The 16421-nt window shown below is 41.9% G+C and overlaps 1 protein-coding gene across 2 annotated transcripts in view; it reads left to right on the forward strand.

The window, feature by feature from the left end:
* The window catches only part of DIP2B (DIP2 acetate--CoA ligase B (putative)), a 62861-nt gene that overhangs the window by 40467 nt on the left and 5973 nt on the right, over window positions 1-16421 (forward strand). For both annotated transcript variants that reach the window (XM_031609827.2, XM_031609826.2), the window contains 27 exons: window positions 124-247; window positions 754-863; window positions 1614-1716; window positions 2236-2300; window positions 2566-2659; window positions 3181-3300; window positions 3989-4103; window positions 4734-4873; window positions 4963-5099; window positions 5414-5494; window positions 5759-5886; window positions 6238-6352; window positions 7295-7496; window positions 8130-8239; window positions 8376-8456; window positions 9039-9162; window positions 10119-10240; window positions 10791-10902; window positions 11532-11641; window positions 12272-12402; window positions 12963-13131; window positions 14101-14271; window positions 14772-14833; window positions 14955-15012; window positions 15348-15422; window positions 15886-16063; window positions 16249-16372. In XM_031609827.2, the coding sequence (XP_031465687.1) occupies window positions 124-247; window positions 754-863; window positions 1614-1716; window positions 2236-2300; window positions 2566-2659; window positions 3181-3300; window positions 3989-4103; window positions 4734-4873; window positions 4963-5099; window positions 5414-5494; window positions 5759-5886; window positions 6238-6352; window positions 7295-7496; window positions 8130-8239; window positions 8376-8456; window positions 9039-9162; window positions 10119-10240; window positions 10791-10902; window positions 11532-11641; window positions 12272-12402; window positions 12963-13131; window positions 14101-14271; window positions 14772-14833; window positions 14955-15012; window positions 15348-15422; window positions 15886-16063; window positions 16249-16372 (3161 nt within the window). The remainder of the gene's footprint in view (window positions 1-123; window positions 248-753; window positions 864-1613; window positions 1717-2235; window positions 2301-2565; window positions 2660-3180; window positions 3301-3988; window positions 4104-4733; window positions 4874-4962; window positions 5100-5413; window positions 5495-5758; window positions 5887-6237; window positions 6353-7294; window positions 7497-8129; window positions 8240-8375; window positions 8457-9038; window positions 9163-10118; window positions 10241-10790; window positions 10903-11531; window positions 11642-12271; window positions 12403-12962; window positions 13132-14100; window positions 14272-14771; window positions 14834-14954; window positions 15013-15347; window positions 15423-15885; window positions 16064-16248; window positions 16373-16421) is intronic.

Below are 16421 nucleotides of genomic sequence, written 5' to 3' on the forward strand. Positions count from 1 at the left end.
GAAACCAAGAATAACGACAAATTTCCAGAGCATTACCAGTCTTTAGAATTTGGTAAGGGAAAAGCTGACTAATGTAATCTTTGAACAGGAATGACTCTTCCCCCTCTTCCTCTCTTTCCTCAGGATGCTGGTGGTCAGCAGATTGGTTTTCTTCTGGGAAGCTGTGGTATTGCTTTGGCCCTCACCACTGAAGTCTGTCTGAAAGGGCTTCCAAAAACCCAAAATGGAGAAATTGTTCAGTTTAAAGGTTAGATTGGTTATGTAGTCACTTTTGATTGTACTTTTGCCATAGCAGAACTGTTTGAAATTGGTTGTCAGAAGTCTGAATGCATTTTTCAGGGTTTAAAGTGAACAACTTTCCCAGCAGCATCTCTTACTGTTGTGGGCTTTGTGTGTATGGCATAGATTGATCTATGTATCTAACAGAATGACTGTGTTGATCTGGGAGTACAAGTCATGGTTTGTCCTCGTATCCCTTCGGTGACGTTTGGCAGATTCAAAAGCAGTTTTATTAATGATGGAACAATCTATATTTAGGAATACTGCAGGGATCTTTCCTGAGTAGAGGAAGTGCCTTGCTGCCCACTGAACTCCCTGATGAGAAATGCCTTCTGGCTACCAGCTTGGATTGGATTGTTACTGCGTTTGCATAACTAAACTTGGATAAATGATGTGCTTTTGTGTATTCTTGCACAATATAAATCTGTCACTAAGTAAACTGTTCTTAATGCTCCACTTTAATTTTGGCTCTAGGTTGGCCTAGATTGAAATGGGTTGTGACAGATTCAAAATACCTCTCCAAATCTCCTAAGGACTGGCAGCCCAACATCTCAGCTGCAGGAACTGAGCCAGCATATATTGAGGTAAGGAGTGAATGGAGAATAGAAAGTAGTTTCTGTGAGCTGAATTTAATGTTCTAATCATCAGAGGGAGAATAATTTCACCTCACTATCTTAAAATTCTCAGTTTCTAGTCACTGAAACAAATCTCACTGTGTACGACCTGCAGTGAAGTGTATTTTAGTTGTGAATATTTTTTGTGGCCTTTTAGCACTGCTCAGAATGAATTGGAAAACACTCTTCCTGTTCCAGAAAGCTGGTAGTTGAGTCAGCCAGGCTGAGAAGTGTACTTCCTGTATCTGATAACACAGATTTCTGGAACTACTTAAGCAAACAGCATTTTGAATTTTCTGTTCTTATTAGCAGAGTTTATTTTCGTTGGTAGGAGGCCCCAATAAGGCATCTCCAAGGAATTGCAGTGATTTAAGTAGTAACAGTAATTTGGCTATTCTAAATTTACAAATTGATTTTTCAGTTCACTTATGGACACAGAAGGAGATGTTCTGAGAAGCAGTAGTAATGAAATAAGCGTGAATACATTAAATTGCTGTCTTCATCTCTGGACCTAATCTGAGTCTAATCTGAATGTTTGATACCTGAATCGCTGTTTTTTCTGTGGTACACCTTGCTTGCACTTTTCTACAGGAAAGGGTTATTTTTTTGTGTACCTCTCTGGAGCTTTAGAGGAGCAAAATTTTATTTAAGATGGACTCTTCTAATTTCCTTCATGTGTAGAGCCCAGAGTCACACCATGACCTTTTTCTCCTTCTGTAGTACAAGACCAGCAAAGAGGGCAGTGTTATGGGTGTCACAGTGTCTCGGATTGCAATGCTGTCTCACTGCCAAGCTTTGTCTCAGGCCTGCAACTATTCTGAAGGTAGGTGAAGTCACAGAAACATCAAAGAAGTGCAGGAGGGGGGAGAGAGGGAAGCAAATCTGTGCATCCATTGACTGCAATGTTATTTTTAGAGCTGTATGTCATAGTACTTAAAAATGCAGAGTATGCATTTTGAAAGCCATCACTTCATCACTTTTAATTTCCACTGCTTCTGGAGTCAGTGCTTGAATGATATTCTTTACTCTCTTCTGCTGCTACTGCTCATGCATAAAGAGGTTAAGGCCCTTTCTGTTCTACTGATGTCCATTAAATGCTGGAATGTGGTTTTCTTAAAACTTTCTGGGATGCGTTTCTTCTATTAAATTGATGTTTTGCATAACAAGGAATTCTGAGTAGTAGAATGCATAATCAGACAAACAAGGCTCTGCAGTTGTTTGCTGCATGTCTTGGAGCAGATCTGACAGTGTGAAATGACAGATCTGAATGTATGCAGATTTGAGCATGAATAACAGCTGTCTGGGCACATCTTACTTCTAAACTACAACTTTCTCTTTCCAGGTGAAACAATAGTGAATGTTTTGGATTTTAAGAAGGATGCAGGGTTGTGGCACGGCATTCTCACGGTGAGTTGAGCTTGTGAAGACTTTCTAGATCATTCCATGACTTTGTAACTGACATTTGAGGAGATGGTTTAGGGACCATTGGCTACTAAGTCAGTCATACCTTTCTCTCTCCAGAGAATTGTCCATCTGGCAGAAAGTGTGGAAGCATCATCAGTAAATTTATGTGGCCTTGTAGTATGGAGAGGGTTTTGGGGGCTGAGGGTGACTTCTGCTTTGTAATGCATTTTGTGAGCATTTTCTTAAAAGTCCTTTTTCTGCTTTTCAGAATGTAATGAACAAATTGCATACTATCAGTGTGCCCTATTCTGTGATGAAAACCTGCCCACTGTCATGGGTGCAGAGAGTTCATACTCACAAAGGTAACTGTATGTTCCACAACTTAAGCTTGAAGATTTCAGAATACATGAGAGAAGAGCATTAAAATCTAAAATGTTTTGGAGCCTCTCTTTTGCTCTTTAGAGACAAATCAAACAGACCAAGTCTCTAATTTGTTTCGAAACGTGCACAAAGTCTTAATCAGCAAATTGCAGAGAACTTCATGGGTACCTCACAACCTGTGTGCTTGAAGTCAGTGCTTCTTATGAGACAAAGAAAGTAGTTGAACACAGAGAGATCTGTTGATCTCAAATCCTTAGTGAGGGTGTTCAGGTGGTGGTAATGATTTTGGCATCTTGGAGAAGGGACTGCAGCAGCTCAGGTGGTAGGAAGTAGCCTGCATGTAACAGCAGATGCTGCTCTGTGTTAGGATTTGCTATCACTGCAGGCTCAATCGCCTTGGAGTTCTCTCATCTGTAGTGTTAGAGTGTATGTTCATATGAAAATGACTCACAGAAAACTTTCATTTATTCTGATACCTCTTTTTTGTGTTGGGTTGTTGCAGCAAAAGTTGCTTTAGTCAAGTGTCGAGACTTGCACTGGGCCATGATGGCCCATCGAGACCAAAGAGATGTCAGTTTGAGTTCTCTACGCATGCTGATTGTAACTGACGGTGCAAATCCCTGTGAGTATGCCCATACTGCTGTTCTCCAGAGAGATTTCTCAGCGTCTTACTACCACGTGCTCAAATCTAACTCCTTTTGTAGATACTTGCAGAAGACATATGTTAGGGTAGCTGCCTGGTAACACCAGAGCAGTGGTGCATGGCAGCTGCTGAGTCACTGACTGAGCACCTGGGGAGAAGACCCGGACAGATGTGAGAGCACAGGCGAAGGCAATTGACCTGTGAACTCAAGAGGGTGCAGCCTGGCTCCACCTCTCTTAGACCTCGTGTATGGCTAGCTAAGGGGCATAAAAAAGTATTTGTCTAGGTCATACCAACTGGAGGGGATGACTGGACTACTGTTAGACCAATTTTTGATAACAACTACTGCATGGGGACAGAGCCTATGTATGCTTGCATACTGTTGGAAGTTTGGAAAGTATTTGCATTCTTGTTTTGTACTATTAATGAGTTGGGTTTTTTTGTTAGTTAAAAACAAGCACCCTAAACCACTGTGGAGCAGAAAAACAGACTTGGTTTATCACAAGTCCTGTTCAGCAGACACTGATATCTTACAAGATGTCACCTACAGTTTTTAGTAGTGATACTGTATATATTCTCTGCCAATAAGCTGCACGTATTTCTAGGCAGTTTTGGAGACTTAAAAAAATATATATAAGATTATAGTTAAATATTTCTTTCCTTACAGGGTCTGTTTCCTCATGCGATGCCTTCCTGAGCTTGTTTCAGAGTCATGGGCTTAAACCAGAGGCAATCTGTCCATGTGCCACATCTCCAGAAGCGATGACTATTGCAATACGGAGGTAATGCCTGTTCAGCACTGCAGTTTATTTGTTAGAGTAAATGATGCTGGCTAAGGCTTGTTCACACATCTGTTGGTCATAGTTGACTTCAGCATGTAATAAGCTCCACTGACATTTACTGTGTACTCAGGGTATTCAAGTAGCTAAATTGTTCAGCATTTCTCCTAAGGTGAGTGGTTTTTTTTTCTCTCTAAGATGGGCAATAGCTCAACAGGACCTTTAAAAAGTCTGCACTGCTTTCTTCTATCCTGATTTATGAAGCTGGTGGGGTGTTTTTTGAATCTGAGTTGAAAATTAATATGACATTAGACAGCCACCTTCATACTCTGTTTCTGTCCATTGCTGCCCTCTGTAAATCAGTAGCACTGTAATCACCTGTGAGCTGGTATTTAACACGGGTTAAATTAAAGACCTGGAAGAAGAGCTGTGATTCACATGATGTGTTGCAATTGCCCAAGAATAAGTTTTCTTACTTAGAGATTGATGCCTGGTTCTCACCAGAGGACATCTCTGCTCCCATTGTACAGTTTTAAATTTGTTATGCAAATAACAGACTCTGAAGTCTGCATTCTTCAGTTGTTCTGATATCTTATGTGTGATTTGGCATACTGACTTCTGTGTCTTTCGAAGGCCTGGGGTTCCTGGGGCACCTCTGCCTGGAAGAGCCATACTGTCCATGAACGGGTTGAGTTTTGGTGTGATTCGTGTCAACACTGAAGACAAAAACTCTGCACTCACTGTTCAGGATGTTGGGCACGTGATGCCAGGAGGTAAGAATACATGGGAGTCCTTCCTAAGGATGTCTGAGAATGCACTGGAACGTGTTGGAAAAAGAATCACTCTGTTTAATTGGTCCTAGGAATGATGTGTATAGTGAAACCCGATGGACCACCTCAGCTGTGTAAGACAGATGAGATTGGAGAAATCTGTGTTAGCTCCAGAGCAGGAGGAATGATGTATTACGGGCTGGCAGGGCTGACAAAGAATACATTTGAGGTATGTACAGCAGAGTGTGTATTTCTTTCCTGATTTACTCTGTAAGAACAAATCTTGGATGTTCTCTTGTTTTTGTAACTTACATGTTGATGTTGGTTTTTGAAGAGAAACCCAGAAAAACTCACTATAGTTAAATATTTTCTGTGCTTCCCCTTCGTGAGGATGCCTCACAGTGCTAAAATGATTGCAGCAGGGATTTCCTCCTTATTGTTTCACTCACATACAGTACAGCTCTTGATACTGAATCATGGGAGCATGTTTTTCTAGCCTCAGGCAAATCCACTTTGCCTCCAATGTCCTCCCTTCTGTTGCAGGTTATTCCTCTGAACTCAGCTGGCTCTCCAGTGGGTGATGTGCCATTTGTCCGTTCCGGCTTGCTGGGCTTTGTTGGACCAGTATGTAACATAGCTTCTGAGCTTGTGTTAGCTTGTGCTAATGGCCTAGAATGTTGAGAATAAGAGCATTTGTGTTTGGAAATGTGTGTATGTGGTTGCTTGCTGTGAGTGACAAGATAGTTGAGAGAGAATTCTGTTGATCTAGCTATGGAAACCAGTAAGAGTTGCAGAATATGCAAATCCTGGAATCTGTCTGCTTTTTATATATATGTATATATATGTGTGTGTGTGTGTGTGTGTCACTAACTGGTACCTTTCTTTCAGGGCAGTTTGGTGTTTGTGGTTGGAAAAATGGATGGATTGCTGACAGTCAGTGGGCGCAGGCACAATGCTGATGACATTGTCGCAACTGGGTTGGCAGTAGAGTCAATAAAAACAGTTTACAGAGGAAGGTTAGTAAATTAAAGCTCACACCTCCCCATAAACTTCTCCATGTAATATAATGAAATGGGATCTTCAGTACAGTCTCCCACTTTTCTTCAGTAACTGGTTTGTTTTGGTAAGACAGTTAAAGTAAACACACTTTTGGCTTAGCCATTAATCAGCCTGGTGCTGTTCTGCTGTCTTATTTTTTTTCTCTCTATTTGCCCCCATGGATTTGGTTTCTTTGTGGGGATTTTATTTTATTTTTATTATTATTTTTTTTGAGAGAGAAAGAGAGAAAGCTTTATATTCTCTTGGTCGCCTGTTGCCGAGGCATACATTCAGAATTCCTGCCTACATAGCTCTCCTGTTGTCCTTAGGATTGCTGTATTCTCAGTATCTGTCTTCTACGATGAGAGAATTGTGGTGGTGGCAGAGCAGAGGCCAGATGCATCTGAGGAGGACAGTTTTCAATGGATGAGTCGAGTACTGCAGGTAAGCCCAGTGATAAAAGTAGACAAAGGGAGTTTGTGCAGTTTTTCAGTGTGTGGGCAGATCAGAGGCCATCAGCATGACCTAGATGGAGAGAGCATGGTCTTGTGATCCCTCTTGGCACAAGGTGGTTTTACAAGGTTGCAAGCTGGGTACATCTGCTGTGTACAAGCTGTTCTGTTGTGTCCTGAAGGTCCTGAGAAAGTGGCTGCAACACAGAATAAGCTCTGACAATTTTATCAGCATTGTGCTAGCACAGTGGCTGTATAGAGAAACACAATTGCCTCTCAACTCTGCAAAGCAGATCTAGTGCTCAAATGCAGTAATTCTGCTACTGTATTAGATCTTGCTAGTGTTCAAAGCCAGGTTTTAAAGTTGCCCTTATCTTTTAGACACATTTTCAACAGAAAGGCAGTAAACAGAAAATAGTTAAAACAGCTGAACAAGCATAGTCCTGAGAAAGTAGAACAAATGGTAAATGCTTACTTTGAGAGCTGCAAGCAGGAATGTGGTGAGGTATGCAAACTAGGCAGAGAAATCAGGGAAGTACCTGGTAACCTGAATAATGTATTAGTTGCCTGAGTGCTGAGGCAGACAAAAAAAGAACAGAGTGATGATACAGTGGAGAGACAGATGGATAAAATCCTAGCATCAAAATCATGTGATTTTGATCACAAGCAACTGTGTATATTTTGAGATTTTAGTCATGAAAAGTTTAAAAATGAACTTCTGGTGTATGGATTGGATTAGGGATGCAAGCAGGCACTTAACACTGAGTAAGAATAACTAATGTTACACTGGTGAAACTGAATGATAGTGACTGGCCTGCTCCTTCAGTACCTTACAAATGTAGGGTTTTGTTTTGTGGCATGGCAGTGAAGCCTGTAAAGCTACACCATCTCCATTAATACAAAAAATTCAAGTGACCTTCTTTCCTTTCTTTAGGCAATTGACAGCATTCACCAAGTGGGTGTATATTGCCTTGCTCTTGTGCCAGCTAATACATTGCCAAAAACTCCCCTGGGAGGGATCCATATCTCTCAAACTAAACAGCACTTTCTGGAGGGCTCTCTGCATCCATGCAACATCCTCATGTGTCCGCACACGTGTGTGACGAACTTACCAAAACCCAGGCAGAAACAACCAGGTAACATGAGTCTCTTTTGTTTAATGTTGGTAAATTTAAGCTCACTGCTTCAGATACAGGAAGCTGTATGATGCCTGTGACACTGAGTGTCCTGCTGGCTAGAGACAGGCACTTGTGTTGTTGCCCATGGCTAGTTTGATGCCTTTCTTGGCTCGTGGCAGTCAGGAATTTTGATTCCTACCTCTGAGCTCATTGAGACTATCTCTGCCAATGAGTAGGAGACGAGCCCTGCCTTCTGGACTGTATTGTCAAGATTTCATTGCCTCTTCTCACTTGTGCCTGGGAGCAGTGGGACCCAGCAGAAAACCTTTCTGCCTTTGTGTTCAACAGATTGCAGTTCGAGGCCAGCTCCTTATCGTTTATATTACAAGTCCTGATTGCAGCACAGACCTCGATCCTCCTTTACAAAGCAGCAGCTTTTCTCCTTGTGTTAAGTCTGGTTTTTGGGTAGAGGAAACTTAGTCTGCCTCGTATGTGACCAAAGGAAAAGTCACTTTGTTATAAGTTGCTACGAGGCTGCCAGAGCTGTCAGCTTTTGCTTGTTTTAAACATTACTCTGCTGCAGGTAATACTGAAAGATGCTATTCATAGCATGTGAGTGCATTCTGATTCTATGTGGCTCTTAACCAACAGGTGTTGGCCCTGCCTCTGTGATGGTGGGGAACCTGGTTGCTGGGAAGCGTATTGCTCAAGCCTCTGGAAGAGATCTTGGTCAAATAGAAGACAACGATTTAGTTAAAAAGGTAAATCAGTGTTTGTTACAACTGGAGTATGCAAGAAGAGTTTAGCCTACGGTTGAATGCAAGGCAGCAAAGTGAGACAAACATAGTATTGGCTAAGTAGATGAACTAGTATTTAGTTACTGCCTCTTTGTTTTAGCACCAGTTCCTGACAGAGGTGTTACAGTGGAGAGCTCACACAACTCCTGACCACGCACTCTTCCTCTTATTAAATGCCAAGGTACAGTCACTTTTGTTGTTGTTTTTTTCTTTTTTAAGGTTCACAGCATGTTATTCAGCCCAAGTTTGAGACTGTTTAACATCTTTGCCCACTGCAGTGTCCTCTATTTAGCCTCTTTGTCAGATGTTGCCCTAGGATTTCTAACTTAAAATTGCACCTTTTGAACCTGCAGGTCACTTGTCATCTTAATGCCCACAGTGGTTTGATGCTTCATTTTAAAACTGAGCATGTTTGTAGGTCCCACTGGTTCCTGTATCATTTAATGATGTATCCCTGTTGAGTATATTCTGGCAAGGTTCTGGTGCAAGAAGACTTGAACTGACTCCTGGAAGGTAGAATTTTCTAGAACAGATCTAACTCTAATTCTGTCTTTTCCAAATTGTAGTGAATAAACAGCTCAGTGAGCACCAGCAGCATATAGGTATTGATAACTAGTAGCTATAGACTAATGCTAGTAAGCAAGGTTGTTGGGCTGTTATATTTTTTTGGTTTGGTTCCAGCAGTTGTCTTACTGACATGTGTTGAGCTTGCTGGAAACTAGTGTCAGAGGCTGTGGTTAGAACATGTCTGTTTATTTTCAAGGGAACTGCTGTGTGTACAGCCACCTGCCTTCAGTTGCACAAAAAAGCTGAAAGAATTGCATCAGTGCTCTGTGACAAAGGACATCTCAATGCAGGAGACAATGTGGTGCTTCTTTATCCTCCTGGTAAGCAAGCTTTAAAAAGAACTGCATCCCACCATGGAAAGGCAGTATGGTGTTTCTTTGAAATTATATTGAGATCTGGAAGTTCAGGGGGGATCATTGAAACACCAGTACATCAGTTTTGACTCCATAGAGGGCTGTCCTCATGTCTTGCAGTTGCAGTATCACAACTCCAGCATTGATTCTTTAGTTTTGGAAGAGTGGATTTGTACCTTCTCACTCCTGGAGAGATGCTCTCAGCTCTAGGGATCTTACTGTCTCCTGATGTTTAGGATAAAAACTTTTTTTTGTGGTTATCAAAGAACTTATGGTATGATGACGCTCACTGTAAGATTACTAGAAATGTGTGACTGCACTGCATGTGCTGGAGAAATGCATTATGTGCCCTAACAGAGACCTCTTGGCTCCTGGTCTGTTCAGATCTTGTTTGCCTGAAGTCACGTTGACAATTAGCAGCTCTTTATCCAGGGAAAGCTGTGAGAAATGGCAGGGTGGGTTCTGGTACAGACTGGTGCCATCACCTTCAGCTCTGTTAGCTGCCTCTTCTACAGCAGTAGGTTGGGAACAGTGGGAAGTGTGCTCTGTCTGCTCACACCTTTATCACTTGGCGTGTGTACAGTGCTCACTGCTGATGAGAGGTGCTGTGTACTTCCACTGCCAGAGACTCTATTTTGAACTGACTGACTTGAGTCATTCAACACTTGGATATTCTTTTCCTGAGAAATGGATATGGTTTGCAGTGGTCAGTGTTCTCTGCTTTCCCAGTTCCCTACCCCAAGCTTCCTTAGCTTCCTTGCCATGCTGGCCTAACAGTTTGGTCTGCTTGTGTTGGACACCTGTGCTGTGGGAGTGTACCTTTTTCTAATGAAAATTTTAACTGATGCTCAAAGAAAAAGCCCTCGGGGGAAAGGCTGGTGTCACTAAGGTGCTGTACACTACAGCCTGTCGTGTCCTTGCAGGCATTGAGCTAATCACCGCGTTCTATGGCTGTTTGTATGCTGGCTGCATCCCAGTGACCGTGAGACCACCTCATGCTCAGAGCCTCACTGCTACTCTGCCCACTGTGCGAATGATCGTGGAAGTGAGTAATGCGGCCCTAGTGTGGCTGAAGCACTCTTGTTTCAGCCTCTCCCATTTGAATAGTTAACACAGCTGTCTATGGTATTTACATGACAGTGGTCAAAGACAATGTTCTAATTCATAAGATGCAAGACAGAACCACCTCTCCTATGGAACGGTTGTTCCTGAGGGATACTAATGTGATGGTACTACCTAAAATTTCATACTGATCTCCTTACTGGAGAGTGCAAATCAAATCCTGCTGTTGGTTATTTTCCAAGTCAGTAATCTAGACAGGATATCTCCACATTATAAACACAGAGAAGAAGTTAGATGTGGGCTGTTGAAATAATTTACTTGCTCTAAAGGTTCTGCCCTGGTTGTTTGCTTTTTAATCTGAGTTTTAGGTTTTAATGAAGGAAGTGTTGGAAAAGCCACAGCAATCAATGCGAGTCTACCAGGGGGAAGGTGGCTGCAGGTGGTAAAATATATTCTGTGTATATGAAACTTTGCAATGAATAGTATCTGAGGAAGTTGCTTTTGTCTTTATTAGCAATTATTTATCTTTTTAGGTCAGCAAAGCTGCCTGTATTCTCACAACCCAGACCTTAATGAGACTGCTGAAATCCAGAGAGGCAGCTGCTGCTGTAGATGTGAAAACCTGGCCAACCATCATTGATACAGGTGTAGACCATGGATTTGGAAGACTTTTTCAAGTTCTGTGGAGGGGTTACCATTGACTTCCAAAGGGAGAGGCTGTTCCCCATTCCAGATGTTAACCAGATGGCTCATAAGGTTTTGTTAGAATGTTTAGAAAAATGATGAAAGATAGGAGCCAGATCTTTGTTTGGTCATCTCTTTTCTCTATTTGTTGAACTACTGATGGAACGAAATTTTCATGGAAAGCCACATAGCAGATAACTAATTCCTTGATGACAACGTTTCATGCTGTGGTTGACTTACCTAGCCTCCTGTCTGTCACTGTAGAGTGACTCAGAGGGCAGAATATGTTCCTGGATTGATTGTGTCTCCTGATTTCTGGTCATGCTTCATCCCTTGGCCCTGGAGTTTAAGAAAATTTAAGAAAAATTAAAATCATGTATTTAAAATGTTTGGTTTACACACAGAAGAGAACGAATAACTTTTTCCAGGGGAATTTTTGCAAGACTCTTTTTATGTTCTGTGTGTCATCTTTGTAAAATGTTTTAATCACAAGATTTATGGTCCACCTCAGTCTTTCTGAAAACTGTTCTTCTTTTAAACACTAATTTAGTAACAAAAAAATTAAACATGTTTGTTTCTTTCTTGCACAGATGACTTGCCCAGGAAGCGGCTGTCTCAGATCTATAAACCACCTACGTCTGAAATGTTAGCATATCTAGATTTTAGTGTTTCCACAACAGGCATGCTTACAGGAGTGAAGGTACAGTAAAATGCTTTTAGAAGACAAACTTTTTGGTTTCTTGTCTTTGGCTGATAATCCAGACCAGCTCTCCTGCTTACCTCCACCAAAACTGACTTGTAGCTTAAATAAAGGCCATACTTTTCTGTGAGTAAAGCTATAAATTCCATTCATGCAATACAGCGTGACTTCAGACTGAAGAATCAGCTCTGCTATATAGAAAGAGAGGTCTCTACAGCGGGCATCAGGAATTCTGCTGCCTCCCACCAGAGAGCAGGCTGACAGGAGAGCAGTGGGTGTGAGGAGCACAGCTGTGTGCTTTTGCTTCTCCCCCCAACACTAAGAGCAAAATAGGAATGCAATTGACAGAAGATGATATGAAACTGAAAAATGAAAGCCTTAGCATGTCATTAATGATCAGCTCTGTTTGGAGTCTGAGAAGCCCAAAGCCTTTCAGCAGTAACTGTTGTGTCAGTTTCTGGCTGGTGTGGTTCTGCAAAGCTCTGCATCTGCTGTGGGAGATAAGGGAAGAAGAAATACTGTTTCTTGAGAAATGCTATCAAGGCAGTTGTCGTTCTTACCTGCCTGTCTTTGCTGAAATCTCACATCACAGTAGGATTTCATCCAGTTTCTCTGTCTTTGGTGTTGCAGATGTCCCACGCAGCAGTGAGCGGTCTCTGCAGGGCCATCAAGCTTCAGTGTGAGCTCTACTCCTCACGGCAGATTGCCATTTGTCTTGACCCCTACTGTGGACTAGGGTTTGTGCTCTGGTGCCTTTGCAGGTAGGATCCTTGAGGGAGAAAGGGGTAAAGGTTAACTCTTGCGAGATTTGAAATGGGAAATAGCAGTCCACGTCTGTAATGAGGCATATATCTTGGCATTATAAAATGACTAACTTGTAGTAAGAGGAGAATTTGCCTTAAACTGACAATAATATGTTCCCTTTTCCTGCAGGTTAGCAAGTTGTTATCCCATGTTGATCATGCATATTTGTGCTGCCAAATATTACTGGCTTCAAAATGCTTCTCTTCCTTTCTTCCTTGATTATATGTTGCAGCAAGGGAATTTTCTTTCTGTAAATTGTGTGGTTGAGCTGATTCTCTTCCTTTGCTTTCAGTGTGTGCACATAAATTGTTGTTCTTGTAAAGTAAGTTGTATTTATAATACATTGTTGCTGCAGAATGTGGGCATTGGGGCTATCATCAGTTTGCCTCAGATCAGAGTCCCACAGCTTGCTTTTGGTCTGTGAGGAATGTAAGATGAAATGAAAATATAGTAAATATTAATTTAAAGATTGCTACCTGCTACACAAAAATATTCTTCTCTTTGATGTTTTTCACAGTGTGTATTCTGGACACCAGTCAATTTTAATTCCTCCTATGGAGCTGGAATCCAATCTTTCTCTCTGGTTATCTACTGTCAGCCAGCATAAAATAAGGGACACTTTCTGTTCCTATTCAGTCATGGAACTGTGCACAAAGGGACTTGGAAACCAAGTTGAAACGTTAAAGGTGAGAAATGTTTCTTGACAATTATGCTACATAAATTAATGAAAGTGCTGTAGCAAGTGAAGTGACACGGTTGTTAAAGACAACAGCATAATGATGCACAAGCCTGCTGCCCACAGCTTGCTCAGAAAGCAAATACAACAGAAGAATGTTGGGAGCCCCAGGAAATTAAAAGGATTGAAATCGAATAAGGTGTATGTATTGCAGTGTAGGTGGCACATTGCCAAGGAGTGCCAGAGACTGCTGGGCAAGCCCTGAAGAGAGGATGCCAGTAGCAAAATGCTCTGCAGAGGAATTGCTTATATAACAGTCTGCAGTGAAGGCTCAGATCAGTGCATGATGTAAAGCACACACTTTAAGTGCTTGGCTAAATAAAGGTGTTTTCTCCTGGGGGATGAGAGGAAGGAAAAAACAGCTGCATAAAAAGCTTGAGGTGTTTTCTGCTTGGGGTTTACTGAAATAATTTGTGCGCTCCATCCTAGAAGGTTAAGGATTGGTCTTGTTCTGTTGGTGGCATAGAGTCCCTCTGCCTTGTGGTATGTCACCAGTTAAGAGAATAGTGTATGGGTTTGAACTGCTAATGCTGTTCAGTGCATTTATGGTATGGTTTAGAAGTAAAACGGATTAATGGATTCTGGTCTCAGTTTGGTTAAAGGCTCGGTGCAACCTCCATAAATGACTCCACATTCTCATCTGGTTTGGTTTCCATCTATATAAATAGGGAATAAAAGGTGTAATCTTAGCTGACAAGCTCTGCAGAAGCACATGGTGCTACATTCTCTAGCAGAGGAAGGAGCAGTGCTGATGATCTTGTTCCACCAATGTTTCTGGGCTCTGGTCAGACATTTTACAGTAACAAATAGGAGCTGAAAAGAGGACATTGCTTGAGCACAAGAAGTCACTTTCTCAGGGGTTTAGATCTCGGTGCAGTGAGGCAGAGGTCTGTGCACTCATTTGCACACTCTTTTCTAGGCACGAGGAATCAATCTGTCCTGTGTCCGGACATGTGTGGTTGTTGCAGAGGAACGACCACGAGTTTCTCTCACGCATTCATTCTCAAAACTCTTCAAAGACATTGGCCTGTCATCTCGTGCTGTAAGCACCACCTTTGGATCAAGAGTCAACGTTGCTATCTGTTTACAGGTAACAAGAATGCTTTTAGGGCCTGTATTGTCACTGCCATCAGGTTTCCGCGTTACCAACTGAGAATACAACACAAACTTCCTAATCTGCATGTGATTCTCCACTGTGAGCGTAGCACCACATCTGCTTTGCAGAGAACAGCTAGCACAAGATTTAAGTGGCTTCTTCTGTTTTCAGCTGCCAGGTTCCATCACAAATACCCAAAACAACTGAAATATGACCTTTATTTAACCTGTGACTCCAGTTGCCCCAGAGCTGATAGCTCAGAGCACTTAGGCTGTCTCTGTAGCAGTTTCCCTGCTCAAGATGCATCCTGCACTGGTGTTATGCTTAGTAAACACAGGATACTTCTCTCTGTACTGACATGCTTCCCTGAGTGCAACTGCAAAGATGGGAAAATGTGGATGTGAGGTTTGTTGTCAGCATGAAGCCCCTGGAAATCTTTGAGCTTGGGCACAAGTTGCCTAAAATGTATTTTTTTTTAATGTTTACTTTTTTAGGGAACCTCTGGGCCTGATCCCACCACAGTGTATGTGGACCTGAAATCCTTGAGACATGACAGGTACAGTAAGTTTGCTTTATGAGTAACTCATCTATAAAATGTTGTAACAGTACTGAGCTACCACTCCTCTCAGTAAATTTCAGCTCTCTTCTTTCCCTGACTGTATTTTCTTTAACTTTAGAGTACGTCTGGTGGAAAGGGGAGCTCCACAAAGTCTGCTGCTTTCGGAATCTGGGAAGGTACTTTCATGTTTCTCCAGTATCCCTCATGATGCTGACATGTAGCTGGGAGCGGGGGCCTTGTGGCATAGCATGAGGAGTTGGTTACACTGCTCCTCTGAAGGGTTACTTTGGTTTATAATGGATTAGAATGCCTTACCCGTGTGGCTCTTCAGACAGGAAATAGTTTTGTTCGGATAGTGCTTCAGCATACATGCCCTAGCATGTTTTACACGTTAGTGATTTCCATGGGTGAAACCATGGCTTTGTGGAAACAAATGAACAGCCTTGGTGCTTTAGATGTGTGTGAAGATAATTCACAAACTGATTTGCATATTCCTTCATATGATCTTTAGATTTTACCTGGAGTCAAAGTGGTTATTGTTAATCCTGAGACAAAAGGGCCTCTTGGAGATTCTCATCTTGGAGAGGTAAGCACGGATGTTACTTTTTGGGTAGCTTTTCCTGCTTCTTGATCTGTATTCTCTCTTTGATTATCTAAGTTGATGGTAAGCAATACCTGTGGGCCTCTTTAAGTTGAATTACTGCTGGAGCGTTACTGCTCATATGACTGGCTTCCAAATAATCTAATTTATATTTTGCTCTGCTTATCTCAGTAACACTACAGTATATTCAGTCTGTGTTGAAATTAGAAAAATCCACAGGTTTACCATATCCTCATTTTAATGATATTAGCAGAGGATATCTTCAAGATCCATTTTTAGGATGCTTGGCAGTTTGAGCTAAACGTAAAACGTTTTTGGACCTGGAAAGCCTTAGCTATGTTCATACCAAACAAGACCCTCCTTGTTAGTTTATTATTTGCTTTATTTAAACACTCAAAAGATGCCCTTTTGTGTTGTAACTTGTGGATCTGTTTTTCCACTTCTGCAGATTTGGGTGAACAGCCCACACACAGCCAGTGGCTACTACACCATCTACGACAACGAAACCCTTCAAGCCGATCATTTCAACACTCGTCTGAGCTTTGGAGATGCAGCTCAGACACTTTGGGCTCGGACTGGGTACCTTGGTTTTGTGCGTCGAACAGAACTTACAGCTGCCAGTGGAGGTAGGGCAGAAATGAGTCTTTATCTTTCAGATGAAGAGTTTTCTCCCATGCAGTGCAATGGATAAGTTCTCATCAACGTTTCTGCGTAAAGGAGACACTTGTCTTCTATCCAAATCCCATTTGCTGTCTGCATCTTCCTGTTTTTGTAGTGTGCGTACATTTCACTTCTGATTTCTCCTCTCTAGAGCGCCATGATGCACTGTATGTTGTTGGAGCACTGGATGAAACTCTGGAACTGAGGGGACTGCGTTACCACCCAATTGATATCGAGACGTCTGTATCTCGGACACACAGGAGCATTGCTGAATGGTAAAACTGCAGTGAAAAATGAATTCATCCTAATATAGATGGAACATAG

Source organism: Phasianus colchicus, chromosome 33 (genome assembly GCF_987193195.1).
Source record: "Phasianus colchicus chromosome 33, bPhaCol1.hap1.1, whole genome shotgun sequence".
Classification (NCBI taxonomy): domain Eukaryota; kingdom Metazoa; phylum Chordata; class Aves; order Galliformes; family Phasianidae; genus Phasianus; species Phasianus colchicus.